The sequence below is a fragment of the Elgaria multicarinata genome, chromosome 12 (assembly GCF_023053635.1).
Source record: "Elgaria multicarinata webbii isolate HBS135686 ecotype San Diego chromosome 12, rElgMul1.1.pri, whole genome shotgun sequence".
NCBI lineage: Eukaryota > Metazoa > Chordata > Lepidosauria > Squamata > Anguidae > Elgaria > Elgaria multicarinata.
This window is the reverse complement of record NC_086182.1, coordinates 30,076,818-30,096,035: the sequence shown is the minus strand read 5'-3', so window position 1 is coordinate 30,096,035 and position 19,218 is coordinate 30,076,818. Positions and strand designations below refer to the sequence as shown.

Sequence of the window (19,218 nt, the reverse complement as noted above, 5' to 3'; positions counted from 1 at the left end):
AATGATCCAGCAGGGCTCTTCTTAAGTTCTTATGTTCTATCCAGGTTCCTACCGGGCCAACCAGATGCCCCATCGGCAAGTCTAGAAGCATGGCATGGAGCAATGTAGCTCTCTCGTGTTGTTGTTGTCCAGTGTCTGGTATATTCCATTGCAATCTACTCATATGCAAATCAGTGGCGTTTCTGCATGCAACTGAGCACTGGATTTAATATCGGGAGAAGGTCCGAAGGAGCAATTTAAAGTGACAGATCGTTATGCTGTTTGGAATGGGGGAGTTTCGGCCAGAAATCTACACTAGCCATAGCGTCACCAATAACCTGCAAGATTAATAGTGGACTGCACTGGAAGGTGGATCTTACATCCACCCTGGGACCAGTTTGGAAGAGGCTTTCAACTAGAGGCTTTCTATGCAGATTAAGACATATGTTACTCTGAACTTTTATCTCTTATCCACTTCATAGTGCAGTAGGTGAGGCCTCATCTCAAGCAATCCTCTGAAAAAATAAAACAAACCCTTATCACGTAGAAAGCTAGCAGCTCAGAGGAAAGGCTTGAATCCTTTTCTCTGACATCTGCATTTCTGGAGGAATTTTGGTTTGGTTTTATATGGAGGAGCAATTCATGATGTCACTGTCCACCTGGAGCATGAAGGTCTTACAAAGTTCTTTACATGCACATAGCCTTAACTAATCTAGATAATTTCTCAGGCCCATACAAATATCATGTAACATCTGGATTGTTGCTTTGATGGCTAATTTTAACTATTTTAGGATCAATCCAGTCAAGGTGAAAGTCTTTCAAACACTCCTTCTGACGTCAGTGGGACAGATTTAAGCACCGGATTAACTTTCTGATTGCAATAAAATGGGACCTGGAAGTACTGTGTGCATTTTTTCTGTGTGTCTGATTCAACCAACTCACTGTTTTCAGTGGGTGAGATAAGCATAGGAGGCTGAGAAACAGTAAGGGCTGCTGAATCAAGAAAGTCGACAGCAGAGGGCAGGGCAGGTATGGAAAAGGATGCGGGATAGTCTCCAAATGGGATGAAGGTGGAGCGCTGACTCCTGATGTCACAAACCCTTTTGGTAAATTTTCTAGCAGCTTCAGAATGGAATGCTTGGAAGGAAGGAAACTGAGGGCTACACACTTTCCTAGGAGTAATTCTCATAAAGCTGAATGAGACTTATTCTTAAATAGGCATTTATAGGAGCATCCTCCACGTTGATCTTTGGAAAGGAAGGAAAGGAAAGGAACCTCTCGTGCAAGCACTTGAGTCATTGCTGACTCCTAGAGGGATGCCTGCTTTCACTGACGTTTTCTTGGCCGGCCTTATAGCGGGGTGGTTTGCCGTTGCCTTCCCCGGCCATTATTACCTTTCCCCCAGCTAACTGGGTACTCATTTTACCGACCTCGGGAGGATGGAAGGCTGAGTCGACTCAAGCCGGCTGCCTGAAACCAGCTTCCACTGGGATTGAACTCAGGCCGTGGGGAGAGTTTCAGCTGCAGAAACTGCTGCTTTACCGCTCTGCACCACACGAGGCTTCGATCTTTGGAAAGCGCACGGCTTTTTAAGTGTGCATTCTCATGATCTGGAGCTGAACTTTGGACAATTGCTCCGTGCTCCGTTTTACTCTCCCTACAGGCTGCCACACTGGAAACTGTTGGGCCAGGATATATATGATTTCTTTCTTCAAACCACCACTATTCTACTCTGCAGCTGAAAAGACTCCCAGAGTGGCTCATATGAGATCAGAAACCAACAAGACAGCCCTTGTGGGCAGGCTTACAATCTAAATGGCACGACACAAAAGAAAAAGTGACTGGGGAGGGAAGAAGGGGGAAAGCAAACTCAGGCATCCGTTCTTAAAGTTCCAATTTCTTACAAGTGTAAGTCCTGTAAAACTAACCCTTTCTATAATTCTTTCACGCCATTTTATTTATCTCTACCAAGTTATCTGGTGGATAAACCCAACATTAAATTGAGGATAATCTTTACACTGGCAAGACTAAATGTTCTCCCTTTAGCAGTTCAGCTAGGACGATATAAGAGATTACCAATTAAAGATAGAGTATGTGGATGTAGTGCAGTCTCTATCGAAGACTTAATTCGTGCTTTGCTTGAATGTCCTATGTATAATGATCTTAGAAATACATACATTTCTCCTTTGCTAAAATCGCTGAAGGGCTCCTCATCACATGCTAAAGTTTGTCATTTGTTATCAGATGCAAAAAAAAAATGTTTCTTTTAGAGTGTTGAAATTTTTAGTTAAGTCTATGCAGATACGCATGAAAGGTTTGAGTAGTGACCCCTTTTATGATGCTCAATTATTTTTATGACTGTTTTAAACTGTTCTCTTGTTTAACTTGTGTGTAATGGCTAACTGCTTGTAATACAATAAATTGACTGACTGACAAGTGTGTAAACATTAATATTAGGGGAGCATGACCTGCAGTCCCTTGTAACTGCAGCTCTTGGTAGGGAAGCAGCATATTTAGAATCAGCAAAGGCAGAGAAGACATCATGGCTGAATTCACGGGAGGAGAGGTTTACCAGGCAGAATTTGACCCCAAAGCCTACCTGGAATACTTCAAGTTTGGAGAATGTGCCATTGGGGATGAAGTCATGACAATTGCACTCAAAAACTTTTGCAAAGCCTTTTCTTCAGGTAGGTTTCCATATTCCCTCAAAATCATTCATTTTTTTATCATTCCTCTTCTAACTTTTATATTGCATGTTAATTTATCATTAATAGCAATATCCCATATTTCTTTATACCAGTCTTCTATATGATAATCCCCTTGAACCTTCCTGTTCCTAGATATCATTAATCTTGCTGCTGTTAACAAATTCGTTATCAATACTTTTGTCTCTTTATTACAATTAAATTTTCCATATAATGATAACAATGCCACTATAGGTGTCTCTTCAATCTCCATTCCTAAAATTTCTTTTATCTCTTTAAACACCATTTTCCATAATTTTTGTACAAATTCACATTCCCACCACATATGTAAATACATTCCTTTCTCTTGACAACCTCACCAGCATGTTGCTGAATTCATCTTATTTATTTTATTATATTTTACCGGGGTTAGGTACCACCTCCAAACAATCTTATAACAGTTTTCTTTTATCCTCACAGACATATTTCTCAACACTCGTTGTTTCCATATCCCTTCCCAACTCTGTTGCCCTATTGGTTCCTTCAAGTCAGTTTCCCATACCATCTTGCCTACATTTTCCGTCTCTCCCTTCTCCACTAATATTCTATATATCTCACTCATTAAACCTTTTATTAGTTTATTTTCTCTTTTCTCATTTTCTTTTTTTAAGATCAGCTCCTCAAATTTCGTAATAGCTCTACACCCTCCATTATCCTTTAACCATTTCTTCGTCCACTGTTCCAGTTGAAGATAATTTAACCACATTATATTTCCCTATTTTAGTCTCTCTTTTATTTCTTCCCTAGTTCTCATCTTTTCTAGCCAATCTTTTACCTTCATTACCTTTCTCTCTATTAAACTTTTTTCCAACTTGTCTTTTAAATTTCCCGGAAAGTTCCTCATCATTATCACTGGTGCTATTGGGGAAATACTCGGAAGTAAGTCCTTTTTATATAATTGCCATATTTCCCAGTGATTTTTTAAAAGGGGGGTTTCTATTTCTTCCCCCCATTTCTTTGCATAATCTCTAAAAAAAAATTCTAATTTCCACTCTGTATCCTCTCCCTTTCTATCCTCCAACTGACTTAAATCTCCTAATCCTATCATGCTTTCTACTACATGTCTCAACCTATTAGCTACGTGATATAATTTTATGTTTGGAAGCCTTAGCCCTCCTTTTTTTTGCATTACATACCAACATTTTTTGCTTAATCTCGCCTTTCTATCACCATTACAAAAGTTATTTACTATACTTTGCCAACTTTTTAATTCTTTTTCTGATATTCTTATTGGCATCATTCTAAATAAAAAAAATTACTTTTGGTAAAATCCTCATTTTTATAAGGACTATTCTTCCAAACCAAGATAAGTTTATTTTTTTATATTTTTCTAGTTTACTCATGACTTCTTTTTTCAAACTATTTAAATTTTCCTTTTCTAGTTCTTCTAAATTCCTAGTAAGCTTAATTCCCAAATATTTTATTATTTCTTTAACTTTCATATTCTTCTCTTTACTCAACCATGGGAATGTCATGGAACTCCACCCACCCACAACGGATTCCTCCAACATCCCTAGTTATTACTATTAGGGATGTTAGTTATTATTAGTAATAATTTTTAGAAATGTATGTGGTTTTACTAAATTGTCACATGCTTTCAAACAAAACTTCACCCAGCCTTGTTGTTCCTGAAAACTCAGCAAATCTCCCTTTTAAAAAAAAAATCTAATCTCCTCCTGGACTGAGGACAAGGTTCCTGGGCAAAGGTCCAACTTGTTAATGAGAGGCCCCTGGTAAGGAAGCAGCACATTTAGAATCAGCAAAGGCAGAGAAGACATCATGGCTGAATTCACGGGAGGAGAGGTTTACCAGGCAGAATTTGACCCCAAAGCCTACCTGGAATACTTCAAGTTTGGAGAATGTGCCATTGGGGATGAAGTGGTGACAATTGCACTCAAAAACTTTTGCAAAGCCTTTTCTTCAGGTAGGTTATCGCTATCGTTGTAATCTTTGTGTGCACATGAACAGGGGAAAGGCTGCAATTCAGTGGCAAAGCAGCTGTTTTGCATGCTGAAAGTGCCAGGATCAATCCTTGGCATCTCCAGGTAGGACTTGGGAAGATACCCCTGTGAAACCTGGGTGAGTTTCGTCCTAACAGTGTTGATTACATTGACCTAAACAGAGCAACGGACTGACTGTAAAAGACAGCTTCCAGTGTTTGTGTAAAGTGATTTCTTTCAGGACATTTTGAGCAAGTCATGCTTATCCTTTCACAGGCTCCGTGTCCCTGGTCATCCTATACCTTTCCAGGCAAAATCATAGAATAGTAGAGTTGGAAGGGGCCTATAAGGCCATCGAGTCCAACCCCCTGCTCAGTGCAGGAATCCATCCTAAAGCATTCCTGACAGATGGTTGTCCAGCTGTCTCTTGAATGCCTCTAGTGTAGGAGAGCCCACGATCTCCCTACGTAACTGGTTCCATTGTCGTACTGCTCTAACAGGAAGTTTTTCCTGATTTCCAGCCAGAATCTGGCTTCCTGTAACTTCAGCCCATTATTCTGTGTCCTGCACTCTGGGATCCTGGCCCTCCTCTGTGTGACAACCTTATTTGAAGAGTGCTATCATGTCTCCCCTCAATCTTCTCTTCTCCGGCTAAAAAGTTCCCATGCTGCTCATGGCCTGTAAAAATAATGCCCTTATTCAGATCTGTCCTCACATTTGCAGCAGTGACTGTGTGCTAAACTGCCCCCTTCCTGTAAAGTGCAGTAGAGGCTGCAATATTCCCAACAATATAAAAGCCTATGAGTCGCTCACCTCTGCTCCAAGTTAACCAAGAATTTTGTTAAGTGTTCTCCTTGGCAAAGGGTCTGGGACTCCCTGTTGGGTCACAGCTGAGGGCTGTCTCTACACATGGAACACCCTAGGGGGTGTGCGCAGTGGTGCTGCGTCGATTATACGATGCAGCAGCCACCTCACAACCATTGCAGGGCTTTCCAGGAAAGCTGCGAAGCTACTTGGGGTAGGGGTGGGGGATTTGGGGAGTTATCCCGACTTTTTTTTCTTCAGAGCAAGGCAAGTATGGCACATTAGCCGTCTAGCCTCACTCTGGAGTCGCAGCAGAGGCATGGGCAGGCAGATAGCAACCCCTGACTGGGGGCAGCCCTGGCCACCGGAAACCACACACTTTTGCTGCAGTGTCAGGATTTGCCACCATCACCCTGAAGCAGCAAAAGCATGGGTTTTTGCTCATCGCAGTGGCAACCTGCTGCCATTTATGCAGCCCCCTGGTTTGATTACAATCAGGCAAGAGGAAGGTCCTTGAGTCTTCTTCCTTCCGTTTACACCAGGGCTCCTGAAAGGCGACACCCTGATCGATATAGGCAGCGGCCCCACCATTTACCAACTCCTCTCTGCCTGCGAGTCCTTTACGACCATCATCGCCTCAGATTACATCGAACAGAACTGCCAGGAACTGCAGAAATGGCTGAAGAACGAACCAGGGGCTTTTGACTGGGCCCCGGTGGTGAAGTACGTGTGTGAACTGGAGGGAAACAGGTATGGAAACTCGATGAAATGCAGATTTTTTAAAAATAGAAAAGTTGCCTCTGGCTACTCAAGGCAAAGCGTACCCCCTGTGATGGGCCCTGCCAGTGGATTGGGGTCCTCTGATGCATGGAACGGTCACATTTCGTTCTGACCAATGGGGAGTCGGGGGGAGTATGCTTGTAATGGAATGCTGATAAAGAACAACTTCTGTGAGGGAAGGGAAAGGTCAGCTTGATGAGGGACTGATAGACAGGAGTCCAGAGACAGGCTGGCTGGCTGGCTGAAGGAAAAGGGGAAGAGTAGGGCAAGAATTGGGAATGTGAATGGATGGGTAGAGGATTCTGAGACCTGAGAGGATGAGGGTCCCAGGGCCAGCGAGTGAGGTTCTTGATTGAGCAAGGATTTTAATTTCCATCTCTCAGACTCATCTATGAGCATCTAGTGCACTACTAATGTTTGGCTAATGTCAACTGGGCAGAACAAAACCAGGCAGCCTGGCCTCCTCTTGCGCCAGTAGGAGCAGCTTGATGTGCAGAAAGCAGGCGAGGCATTTCACAGCACAGAAATGAATGTCAGGGCCTTGCTAGACTAGCCGGATAAGCCAGCAGGGAGGCGGGGCGACGGCGCGCTAACTTTAGCACGCGCTGCCCCGCCTCGTACACGCACGACGCGCAGGGACTCTGGAAGCCCTGCAGCGTCGGCCATTTTTTTTTAGTGTTAAAGGGGCCACATGCACCCCGAAGACTCCGGACAAGGTAAGTGTTTTTTTTTTAATTAAGCCCCTCCCCGCTCCTGATCCTCCCCTGCCCCCCTGCCCACTCTTTACCCGCCCACCATCCCCGTCCCCGATGTCTGCGCTGCCCTCCGCCATCCCCCCATCCCCGATGTCTGCGCTGCCCTCCGCCATCCCCCTCTCCTGCCGATCCGGCCTTCCCCCCTCTCCCCCCCCAGGATCCCCCCCGGCCCAATGGGCACAGCACTCGTATGAGCGCTGTGCCCAGTCTGTGGCTTTTCCCGGCTACTCGCAAGAGCGAGTAGCCGCAAAAAGCCACGGACACTGCTAGACGTTCCGCAGCCCCGGCCTTAGGCCGGGGCTGCGGAAAAGGCGCGCCATAAGCGAATTTGCTTATGGCGCGTTAAGGGAGGTCTCAGCGTGGCCTGACGGATTCCCCTGTGCATCATCTGGATGCACAGGAGGGAAACCGGGCCTCACACCGCACTAAGACCTCGTCTAGCAAGGCCCTCACTGTCTCTTGAACTCGGTGTATAAGAAGCTGCGGTTACAGGCGCAGCTGCAGTAGCCTGCTGGAAAGTTGGCAACTCTGACTTATATCTCTGCCCTTTCCTTCACCGCTTCTTCCCCTTCTGTTCCCATGAGCTTGGGTGAGCTTTTGAATGCTGGCATTGTCCAGAATCAAAATCTCTGGCACGTCAATGTGCTTGAACTCACAGTGCAAATGAGAGTGGAATTCTAAATTAGGCATTCAAAGGCTGCACTTAAATGTCAAAGTGCGTAAGAACTTTACTCATCTGATCATGTTACTAGCCAAGGGCTATTTCTATCCACTGCCCCTGGTCTCATTGATGGCATGCCAGGGTCTTCATAATCTTGTCTTTGTCTTCTGATTTTCTGTAGGGACAAGTGGGCAGAGAAAGAGGCCAAGCTCAGAAAAGCCGTCAAGCAGGTTTTAAAATGCGACATCCATCAAAGCAACCCGATGGATCCCCTCACTTTGCCCCCGGCTGACTGCGTTCTCTCGGTGGAATGCCTTGAAGGTGCCTGCAAAGATAAGAACAGCTTCAGGGCTGCTCTGAGGAATATGAGCTCTCTGTTGAAGATCAGTGGACACTTGGTGCTTGCTGGAGTCTTGGGGTGCAATTTCTACATGGTTGGCTCCCGTAGGTTCTCCAGCTTGAACCTGACCGAGGAATTCATGCGGGAAGCCATCTGTGCAAATGGGTTTGCTCTCGTCGAGTTCAAGGTGCAACCCAGGGTTTCCATGGAGATGTCCGAGTTAAGTGATTTCGCTGCGACCTACTTCATCATTGCACGCAAAGAGAAGGAGGCATAACACAATGAAACAGTAAACTGAGAGCCAGTGTGGTGTAGTGGCTAAAGTGTTGGACTGGAAGTCTGGAGATCCGGGTTCTAGTCCCCACTCAGCGATGGAAACCCACTGGGTGACATTGGGCCAGTCACAGACTCTCAGCCCAACCTACCTCACAGGGTTGTTGTTGTGAGGATAAAATGGAAAGGAGGAGGATTTATGTATGCCACCTTGGGTTCCTTGGAGAGAGAATGGTGGGACATAAATGCAAGAATAAATAAAATAAATAAATAAACAAACAAACAAGATAGATAGATTTGTCATCCTTAGAGTTAAATAATCTGAATAGCTTTGGATCAGAGAGGTCTGGGTTCAAATCCTGTCTCTGCCAGGGATTCACATGAGAAGTCTTCCATCTCTCAGCCTCATCTCTCGATCTGTAAAATTACAAGAAATACTACTACCCCACAGGGTGGTTATTAGGGCAAATGCAGTAAAGATTTCCAAGCACTTGTCAAAATAAATATGTTGTCATGACTGACAAATAATATTACCCATGCAGCATTGCTTTCAGCATCTTTTTAAGATTTACCATTTGATGAAAAATGGGCAAAACACCTGGAAAATAATGCAGCTTTAACATTCAACTCACTTTTCAGTTATCCCTCAATGCTTTCCCTGTCCATGGTTTCCATGGGGCTCAAAATTTGTACCACATTGCCCAGGGTACTGGAGACTTCTCGTTAGGTCACATAGGAGGTGGCATCTCTAAATTTGGGTTTATTAATCAATCTGGCCTTCATTGATTATATAATCAATCTGGCCTTCAGACTTGGAGATGGCTTTGTGTAAACGAGACAGTTCTAGGGTGACCATATGAAAAGGAGGACAGGACTCCTGTATCTTTGACATTTTATATAGAGAAGGGAATTTCAGCAGGTATTACTTGTAGGCATGCAGCACCTGGTGAAATTCCCTCTTCATCACAACAGTTAAAGCTGCAGGACAGTGACCAGATACAAAACAGGGCAGGGCTCCTGCAGCTTTAACTGTCGTGATGAAGAGGGAATTTCACCAGGTGCTGCATGCCTACAAGTAACACCTGCTGAAATTCCCTTTTCTATACAAGTGTTAAAGATACAGGAGCCCTGTCCTCCTTTTCATATGGCCTCCCTAGACAGTTCTGAGCTAAATTCCTCCTCTCCTCATCAGTCGCTTCAGCAGTGAAGGCCAGGAAGACTCACCTCATCCTCCCACAACCTGGTGTTCTCTAGATATGTTAAACTGCAACTCCCATCATCCCCAGCCCGCATGGGTTGGAGTCCTCCACATCTGGAGGGAACTTGTTTTTACCTCAATTTTTAGAATTTCTGTAAACCGCCCAGAGAGCCCTGGCTATGGGAGCGGTATATAAGTGTAATAAATAAATAAATAAAATAACTAGGTAGGTGAAGGCTGGCTCAGCTTCTCTTTGCTGGGCCCTATGGCATCTCCCGGGTGACTCAGAGACAAAGGTCACTGCAATTCTGAGCTGAAATTGTTTGGGCTCAGGCAAAACTCTTCAATCCACACACACCCATCTCTTTCTCACATCTAGTGGAACTGTGCAGTGAGAGTATTCCTAGGGGGACAAAATGCAAAGGAGGACTTCTGTGCCTTTAATAACTGTATCAAAAGAGGGGGGATTCTAATCAATGCCACATTTCATTTCATTTATTGCATTTGCCTAATAGCCAAAGCTGTTGGGTGGTTTACAAAGATTAAATGCCTTAGAAATACAGTATTATGCAAAATATCAGAACAGTTTAGCTGCAAACATAAACAGAGCTGACACATATCCAAGCGATGTCCCATGATCTGATTAAAAACTTTATCGTATGATGACAGATCCGTGAGAGTAGGAGAAAGGCCTGTTTTGGGTCAAGGCAAGCCCTGCTGGGTGTTCATTCCGTAAATGTGGGGTTGCCACGGAGAAGTCCTCCTTCTTGTTACCACCTTCCGAGCCTCCCTTGGAAGAGGGACTTAGATGATGTGCGTAGTGAGGTTGTGCCAGGAGAGGCACTCCATCAGGTATTGTAGCCCTGAGCTTCTATCACCTTCTGCGTGACAATCTGGACTTGTAAAAAACTATTTTCCTGTGGAAAAGCCCTGCCGTAATCTTTGCATCTAATCTCCCAGAGTAGTATTGGCCGTTGTAAAAATACATAGGCCACTGATAACTCAGTGAAAAGTTTGCAAGAAAGGTGTGGCATTAAACACGTAGCATAAATCAGTAAATAAAAAGCAAGGCTTTACCATTCCAGGTTGCAACAGGGTAGGATGCGACCCTGGGGAAAAAAACAGAATCTCAGGCATGAAACCAGCAACAGGAGAAGAGGCGATCTGCACACGTCCCACAGAACAAGATTGGGAAATCTTGTGATGTGAACTGAAGGTCAGGACTTTGCTCCAGGGCCAAACACAGTATGGCGCAAGGGATGATGGAACACCATTTGGGAGGATTGCACACAGCCCTTTCTTTTACACCCTTCAATAAGGGGAGATAGTAATCACTGGTATTTATATTATCTCTCCTGTGTCGAATTATATGACCGTTCCTCTTTCTGTACTTTGTAAAGTACCGTGAACATGAATAAATTATTGTCATTATTTAATGATAATGATGATATTTTAATAGACTGAGGTATATAGGAGTATCAAGCTTTTGATGTTCATGGAACTTTGCATCGGGGGGGATCTACATTGCAAGCACCTCAGCACAGTGACCTGTCCTCCTCTGTGTAAAGTGCCATACACATTGATAGTGCTTTATACATCATAATAATTATAATTATTCATCATTATAATACTTCCATGGACTCAGTTGGGCTCATAAGGCAGGGACTGGCCCTGCCTCCCCGTGAAGCTCTTTAAAATGGCGGGCGGAGCGCTCCGCGTAAAAGCAAATTATTCGCTTTCGGTCGCTTCTCTTCACCATGCTTCACTAGCCACCCGATCCGCTTCTCCTCCGCCTGTAACGGAGGCGAAGCAGGCCGCTCCACTATCGCTTCTAAGAACCGAAGAGAAGCAGAGCACAGCCCTACTTGCAAGCACCTCAGCACAGTGACCTGTGCTCCTCTCTGTAAAGTGCCATACACATTGATAGTGCTTTATACATCATAATAATTATAATTATTGATCATTATAATACTTCCATGGACTCAGTTGGGCTCATAAGGCAGGGACTGGCCCTGCCTCCCCATGAAGCTCTTTAAAAGGCTATACTCTGTTGCTGTGAACTAGCAAGGTCTCAGAGGCTGTTCCCCGTGTTTTGTTGCTGCTGTTGCTAATGAAATGATTTGTTAATTGTTTTGATACTGGTGGTTGATGACGTGCTTCCAGCTGCTCTGACTTTTCTTTAACATGTATAGGGATGTATTGTTCTTTCATCTTGCTTTGCTCTGAAGCCCTTTGAGCATAGTGTATGTAGTATGCTCAAGCAGAATACAAATTGATTGATTGAAGCAATTTGGTTTCATGGAACTTTGCATCCATTTCTTTTGGGTAAAGAGGTTTTATTCTAGTGGCAGCAGGTAAATTAAAAGGCTTTATAGGTGAGCCAGCATTCCCTAGAGTTGAGGTCTACTTAAGAACTTTAGGAACGTCAGGAGCTGCACAACGAAATGAATTACTTTTTATTACCTTATAATTACCTTTTCTAAGTAATTATAAATTCAAAACCTTATTGATATTTTTTACAAGATCGCAGTCGTATTCATTCTGTCTCCGTCAGCAGTTTGACAGAACAGTTTGACTGCTGACGGAGACAGAATGAATACGACTGCGATCTTGTAAAAAAATATCAATAAGGTTTTGAATTTATAAATACTTAGAAAAGTATTTCATTTCATTGTGCAGCTCCTGACGACGGATCCACAAGATCCAAAACATTGAGCGTTGTACACATTTGGTTTAAAGTTTTTAGAACTTTTTTTTATATTTCGTATAAGAAAAATAAAGAAACCTTTTTGAGATTTCATAGCACCAGAGCTAGTCGCCTCTTTTTCCTATAGTCTTTTCATGGTGCTGTCCCACCTCTCTTTTTTTCACAACTGAGTATTTAGAGGCCTGCTTTGCAGCTGGGGCAGAGCGTTGGAGCTTTTCTCAATGCATAGTTGAGGAAGATTAGGCACTCACAAATGGCTTTATGCAAGGGCAGATGCTCCTCAAAGCTCACGGGGGGGGGGGGGGGGGGCTGGGGATCATGATCACTGGGCTGGGGATGAAGGGATTTGCTTTAATTCACTCCTGAAGTGGTGGCGTTGGGGAAAGATTCAGCCTTGGAGGTGGCTTTGTGTAAATGAAACAGTTCTGAGCTCAGTTTCTCCTCTCCTCATTGGTCACTTCAGCAGTGAAGACCAGGAAGAGGACTCACCTGGGCTTGGGCAGGAGGGATTTGCCTTTAAGCATACTGTATGTGAGAAAGCAGTATACAAATAGATTGATCGATTGATGGAAGCATTTGGTTTTCATGGAATTTGGCATCTGAGAGTGCCTTGGACTGCAAGAAGATCAAACCAGCCCACACTCCAGGAAATAAAGCCAGACTGCTCTATTATTATTATTATTATTATTATTATTATTATTATTATTATTATTTATTTATATAGCATCATCAATGTACATGGTGCTGTACAGATAACACAGTAAATAGCAAGACCCTGCCGCATAGGCTTACAATCTAATAAGTTGTAGTAAACAATAAAGAGGGAAGGAGAATGCAAACAGGCACAGGGAAGTGTTAACAGGCACCGGGTAGGGAGAAGCTAACAGTATAGAGTCAGAACAAACTCAATATTTGAAGGCTATAGGGAAAAGAAAAGTTTTTAGCTGAGTTTTAAAAGCAGTGATTGAGTTTGTAGTTCTCAAGTGTTCTGGGAGAGCGTTCCAGGCGTAAGGGGCAGCAGAAGAAAAAGGACGAAGCCTAGTAAGGGAAGTGGAGGTCCTCACTTTAGGGAATGGTATTAAAGGCAAAACTGAAGTACTTTGGCCACATAATGAGAAGACAGGATACCCTGGAGAAGAGGCTGATGCTAGGGAAAGTGGAAGGCAAAAGGAAGAGGGGCCGACCAAGGGCAAGATGGATGGATGATGTTCTGGAGGTGACAGACTTGACCTTGGGGGAGCTAGGGGTGGCGACAGCCGACAGAAAGCTCTGGCGTGGGCTGGTCCATGAAGTCACGAAGAGTCGGAAGCGACTGAACGAATAAACAACAAAAAATACAGAACCAAGGAACCATAGGGTCACTTCATTCCAATGCACTTTAATTCATCTTCTTGTAAAAGGTAACAGCATCCAACCAGCACGACTGAATGAAGGAGGGGAAAATGCGGCGGAGGTAAGTCATTCATCTAGGTGGGAGGGAAATCTCATTATGTCTTTAAAACACAGATGGCATTAAAGGAGACACCCTGCTTGATATCGGAAGTGGACCCTCCATCTACCAATTTCTCGCTGCCTGTGAGTGCTTCAAAGAGATCATTGCCACAGATTACACCCCTCAGAACCAGGAAGAGGTTCAACGCTGGATAAAGAAGGAACCAGACACTTTCAATTGGAGTCCGATTGTGAAATACGTGTGCGAGCTGGAGGGAGACAGGTACAGAAAGAGGGCTCACTCCCACCTGGCAGATTTTTTATTTTTTAAAAAAGTTTCATTCCTTAATCCATCTATTTTGACTTTTTAAATCTCCAGAAGCTAGAATATTATGTGTTCTGTAATTCTAATGATGTCAGAAACAGCCCCCAAACAGTTTGTTAAAAAAAAGTGACTCTCCAAAGAAGAAATTCAGGATGGCAAGATAGTGTGGGATTTGCCATAAAACAGGGGTCAGAGCTTATTGTGCGTATAGAACCTGCCACTTTTGCTTCTGATAAGCTAGGGTGACCATATGAAAAGGAGGACAGGGCTCCTGTATCTTTAACAGTTGTATTGAAAAGGGAATTTCAGCAGGTGTCATTTGTATATATGGGGAACCTGGTGAAATTCCCTCTTCATCACACCAGTTAAAGCTGAAGGTGCCCTGCCCTCTTTTAAATCTGCTCACTCTAGTATAGCTCCTGCAGCTTTAACTGTGGTGATGAAGAGAGAATTTCACCAGGTTCTCCATATATACAAATGACATCTGCTGAAATTTCCTTTTCTATGGAACTATTAAAGATACAGGAGCCCTGTCCTCCTTTTCATACGGTCACCCTAGATAAGCAGGTCTGGCAAGTTTTGTATTGCTGCAAAAACCCGCGAAGCCTGTTTGAACAGAGGTGACAGTGGAACAAAAGCAAAAGCATTTTCAAACATCTTTCAGCTGTGCCAGTACTGTGGGTCCCAGTTCCACTGCAGGAATTGATATTTCTGGCAAGCTGGCTCTGTGCTAGGTTATTTTTTATCGCTTTGTTTGGACGGGTAACAACTTTATTCTTTATTTGCGATTTATTTATTTAAAGCATTTTTATCTTGCCCCTCAGCCACAAAGACTCCCGGAGCAGCTTACATGCAATCAGGAAAGACAATCGCTGCCTGCCAGGTTTACAATCTGAAAAGATATGACTCACTCTCCCCTGAAAAGTGGGGTGTGGAAGGAAGAGGGGGAAGTAACTTTAAATACTCTGTTAACTCATCCTAAAATAGCAGCCCTTTACTAGAGATTTGATTCCAGCTCAGACTAAATGTTCTATCAGATACATATTTATTGCACCCCCATTGCTGGGCACTCACAGCAATGGGTCCCTCTCACAACATCGTCTGCCTCCCGCCCCTTCTAGCTTTCTTTGTGTGACAAAAAAACACCCCAGTCAGTCCAACTTATTTTTAAAGATGGAAGTTCCAGCTATCTCCTGCTGTGTGCAGGAGAAGCAGGGCCACAGGTCAAAACTTTTTGGTCAAGGGTTTTCCAAACCATTACAAACATTATCCATGTTGAAGTAGAAACTGATCCAGCACTGACTCTACTTTCTATTTTTAGGAATGCTAATAGAAACATTATTCCCAAAGCCTTGGTCACCCATTTGCTGGTTGTAGCCAGGTGGGAAATTGCCCAATTCTGGAAAAGCGACAGACCTTTTGACCATCAACGCTGGTTTGGTAAGATTTGGAAAAACTAGCTTTAAATGATAAATTGACACAACATAGCAGGTTAGCAAGAGGAGAAATAACATCAGACACATTTGTGGAAAACTGTTTGGACTTTTTCACATTTATTAATATGAATCCTGGCGAACCTAGACCCCCAATGACTCAGGAATCCTTTTGGTCAGAGGTTCTAACTTAACCTGCATCTTTTTCTGTACCAAGTGCTTATTGAAGGAATGAACACCCATGCTTTTTTTATAGTGGTGCTGTGGGAACATTTATATTGTTGTTGAGTGTTTTCTTTTACTCTGTGTGTTTATTGTATTTGTCCTTACTTGAAAATCAATAAAAAATAGTATTAAAAAAAATGGCCCTCTGAACGGGCCACACGCATGTTGTTTACTTCCTCTTTCAAAAGAAGAAGTAATGAGGGACAAACACACGGGCGGAGAAGCGACAGCAGGGAAACACGATTTTCCCCTGTGTAATGACTCTCTAAATCAAGGAGTATCTCCATTTCCCTCAAACTTCTTCTAGTTCCTCTCAGTCAGTACTGAATTAGGCTGGACCAACTGTGTATGTGCTGTTTGCATGAGGACGCAGATGCACAATCCTTGTAGACCTCCCAACCTAGTGTGTGCCGAAAACATCTTGCACATTCTTTAGGACCACTCTGATTCGATTTGATAGAGAGAGAGAAACGGCTTGGAAAAAAGCTTAAAGATTCACTAGCTGGGCTCAGCAACAGACCCAGCCAGCAGTGCCCCCATGGGAGACAACCCCACTGCAAAAATCTACCGCCCTGAGAAAAGGCACTCTCAGACCAGCAGAAGCAACAGCAGCCCACGGAAGGCAAAGAAGAGCAGCCAGCTTCTGGGAAGGAAATCAGTGCAGCAGTGTCTATATTTTTTAAAAGCAAGGGAGTGGTGACCGCCGGCCAAAGTAAGGATTGCCCCTGGCTGCATAGGGGCATATTAAAAGGGTTGCTTTATTTCTTTGTTTTAGAGGAGTGGAAATAAGCAAATAAGGAGCTGATGAGCTGAGCTGTCAGTGAGGCTTGACTGAGAGAGAAGCCTTGGATTGCATCACAGAAACAAGGAGGCGGAACCAAAAATACACAGTTTTAAAGACCAGCCCAAGAAAGAACAGCTGAGGATTTTGCAAGGATCATGGAGGGACGCTTCACAGAAAAAGACTTTTATGCTGAGCATTTTGTTCCAAAAGATTATTTGGAGACATACTACGCTTTTCATCCTGAGAAAAAGGATGAGAGCGCCATGTTAACTTTTTGTCTGAAAAATCTCCACAAGGCATTCACTCTAGGTAAGTACGATGTGCATTCATTCCAGTGCTATTGCTTTTCTTGGAATAAGATCTCCCAAACCGGGGCAAATGTTCCGTTTTAGTATGGACAGAATTGCCACCTTTTGAACTGGCCTCACTGGCTGGGCCTTGAACCGCTGTTTGAATGGCAGCAAAAGGAATTGGCAGCCCTCCCCTCCCCCAATATGTTGCTACCCAAGCCTCATGGCTGAGATTTGAGCAAATGTGTTATATCGGTTTGATTTTGTACAGATGGCATCAGAGGAGACACCCTGATTGATATTGGGAGTGGGCCCACCATCTACCAGTTCCTCTCTGCCTGTGAGTCCTTCCGAGAGATCATTGCCACAGATTATACCGATCAGAACCGGGAAGAGATGCAACGCTGGCTAAAGAAGGACCCGGAAGCTTTCGACTGGAGCCCAGTGGTGAAATATGTGTGTGAGCTGGAGGGAGACAGGTATGGAACCTGGGAAGTTTGAGAGGAGTTAGCTGGACTCAATGATTGTTCTAACACTGTAATCCCTTCTGGACAATGTTCTTGTTCTCTCCCCTATATTCTTCTTTTTCCTTATGACGATTGCAGTAGAGGCTGTGACTCCATTGTCAGTCGGGCAGTGAATCCATTCCGGGTTTCAGTCAGAATTCGTGTCACACCTTGGGTAGCTGCATAGAGTTTTGACAAGTTCTGACTGAAACACAGAGCAGATTCACTGCTCCCACTAGTCATGGGTCCACCAGCCTTCACTGAAGAACCTGATAAGGTCATTTAGGCTGTCAGATAAGTGTGACTGGCCGAAGGCCACCCAACGAGCTTTGTGGAGCAGTCAAGATTTCTACCTCAGACTCCCTAGTACTAGATGGAGGCTCTGACCAAGGGGGAGGGAACTTTCCCTCTGAGGGATGCAATCCTTTGGGTAAAAGTAGTCAGGGGTGCATACCAGTGGGAAGGGCTCAAGGTGTACACACATGCGCCATTCACATCCAGCCCATTCCCACACAGCAATCATCCATGCCTACACACACATATAACCCACACTCTCCTTGCAATCTCCTCTTCCTGTTGATCTGATTGGGAAGCAGCTGAGCTTCTGTTGGGGGGCTACTTCTTCAGTTTTTTTAAAAAAATATTTTTTTATTTATTACTACATAAAATACAAACCAACATAACAATTAACATACTAATACCTAACAAATTGCTTGAATATATATTTGTTAACATATAATGCTTTATCATAACATAATCCAACATAATTCAACATAAGTGCTCCCCCTTCCCTTCGGGATCATTCCTGTTTCCAAAAGCTTAACACCTCTTCTGCTGGTGGTTTCCCACTTCCCTTAGAAAACACAAATATTAGGAACTGCTTCCAAATTTCCTCGAAAACATTCATTTTTGCTATACCTCTTCTCACTTTTATGTTACACGTTAATTTATCATTAATAGCAACCTCCCATACTTCTTTATACCACTCTTCAATACAATAATCACCTTGAATCTTCCAGTTCCTAGCTACAATGGGGCTGCTCCTGCAGGAACCACTGCCAAGGTTCGGGCACCTTGAGGCCTTGAAAATCATGACCATTTGATGGTGGCAGTGGTTTGATGGTGGTGGTGAGGTTGTCATAACCGCCTTGTATTCTCTCCCAGGGAAAAGTGGGCGGACAAGGAAGAGAAGGTCCGAAGAGCCGTCAGGCAGGTACTGAAATGTGACGTGACCCAACCCAGTCCCCTGGGCCCGCTGGCTCTTCCTCCAGCAGACTGCTTGCTCTCCTCCTTGTGTCTGGAAGGGGCTTGCAAAGACCTGCCGACCTATCGCTCTGCCCTGAAGAACATCAGCTCCCTTGTTAAACCAAAGGGCCACCTTGTCTTATATGCCATCTTTGAAGAAACCTACTACATGGTTGGCCAGCAGCGGTTCTCTTGCCTGTATTTGGAGCGGGCATCTGTAGAGGAAGCCCTGAAAGAGGCCGGCTTTGCTATTGAATGGGTCCAGGAGAACAGGTTCCTCATCCCTTTTACTGATGCTAAAGCGGTATGCACAGTGGTGGCCCAGAAGCTCTGAGCTAAAGGGGGAGTGGTTGGGGAGATGCAACAGATTTTTTTCAGATTTTATTTTGATGATTTGATTTTGAGAAAACATGCCAGAAGCCTTGATATACCTGCTCTGTATGTAGGCCTCTGCATGTTGTTTGGTTCTTGCAAGTGAACTGAATGATGGGATTGGAATAATGTATGTGCCTGAATGTGCTGTAATGCTAAAAATGTTAAATCAGGATGGAAATGCTTAGTTGGAATTTCTAACTGTCAAGGCCTCTTGATATAGTAGAAGACAAATAAACCTAGCTTGATTATGAGAACTGTCCACCCTGGTCAATCTGATATTGCCAGAAGAGTTATGGGCCTTCTGTTGATAAGGTACAATGAAGATGTTTTCTTTGATGTGTCTTTGTTTTGCTTTAGAACTTTGCTAACTACTACTATGTATAAATATTCCTGTTTTTTACCCTGCCAGCTGAGAAGTTCTTT

The 19,218-nt window shown here is 43.9% G+C and overlaps 2 protein-coding genes across 2 annotated transcripts; both read left to right on the top strand.

Annotated features, from left to right (window-relative positions):
- The first annotated feature begins 4,456 nt into the window (after positions 1–4,456).
- Positions 4,457–8,472, top strand: LOC134407227 (nicotinamide N-methyltransferase-like). The gene is made up of 3 exons (XM_063138872.1): positions 4,457–4,647; positions 6,010–6,217; positions 7,845–8,472. The coding sequence occupies exons 1-3, from the start codon at positions 4,503–4,505 to the stop codon at positions 8,278–8,280; spliced, it is 789 nt and encodes a 262-aa protein (XP_062994942.1). The 5' UTR covers positions 4,457–4,502; the 3' UTR covers positions 8,281–8,472.
- A 7,921-nt stretch (positions 8,473–16,393) lies between these two features.
- On the top strand, positions 16,394–18,755 carry LOC134407264 (nicotinamide N-methyltransferase-like). The gene is made up of 3 exons (XM_063138954.1): positions 16,394–16,688; positions 16,941–17,148; positions 18,340–18,755. The coding sequence occupies exons 1-3, from the start codon at positions 16,535–16,537 to the stop codon at positions 18,752–18,754; spliced, it is 777 nt and encodes a 258-aa protein (XP_062995024.1). The 5' UTR covers positions 16,394–16,534; the 3' UTR covers position 18,755.
- The last annotated feature ends 463 nt before the right edge of the window (positions 18,756–19,218 follow it).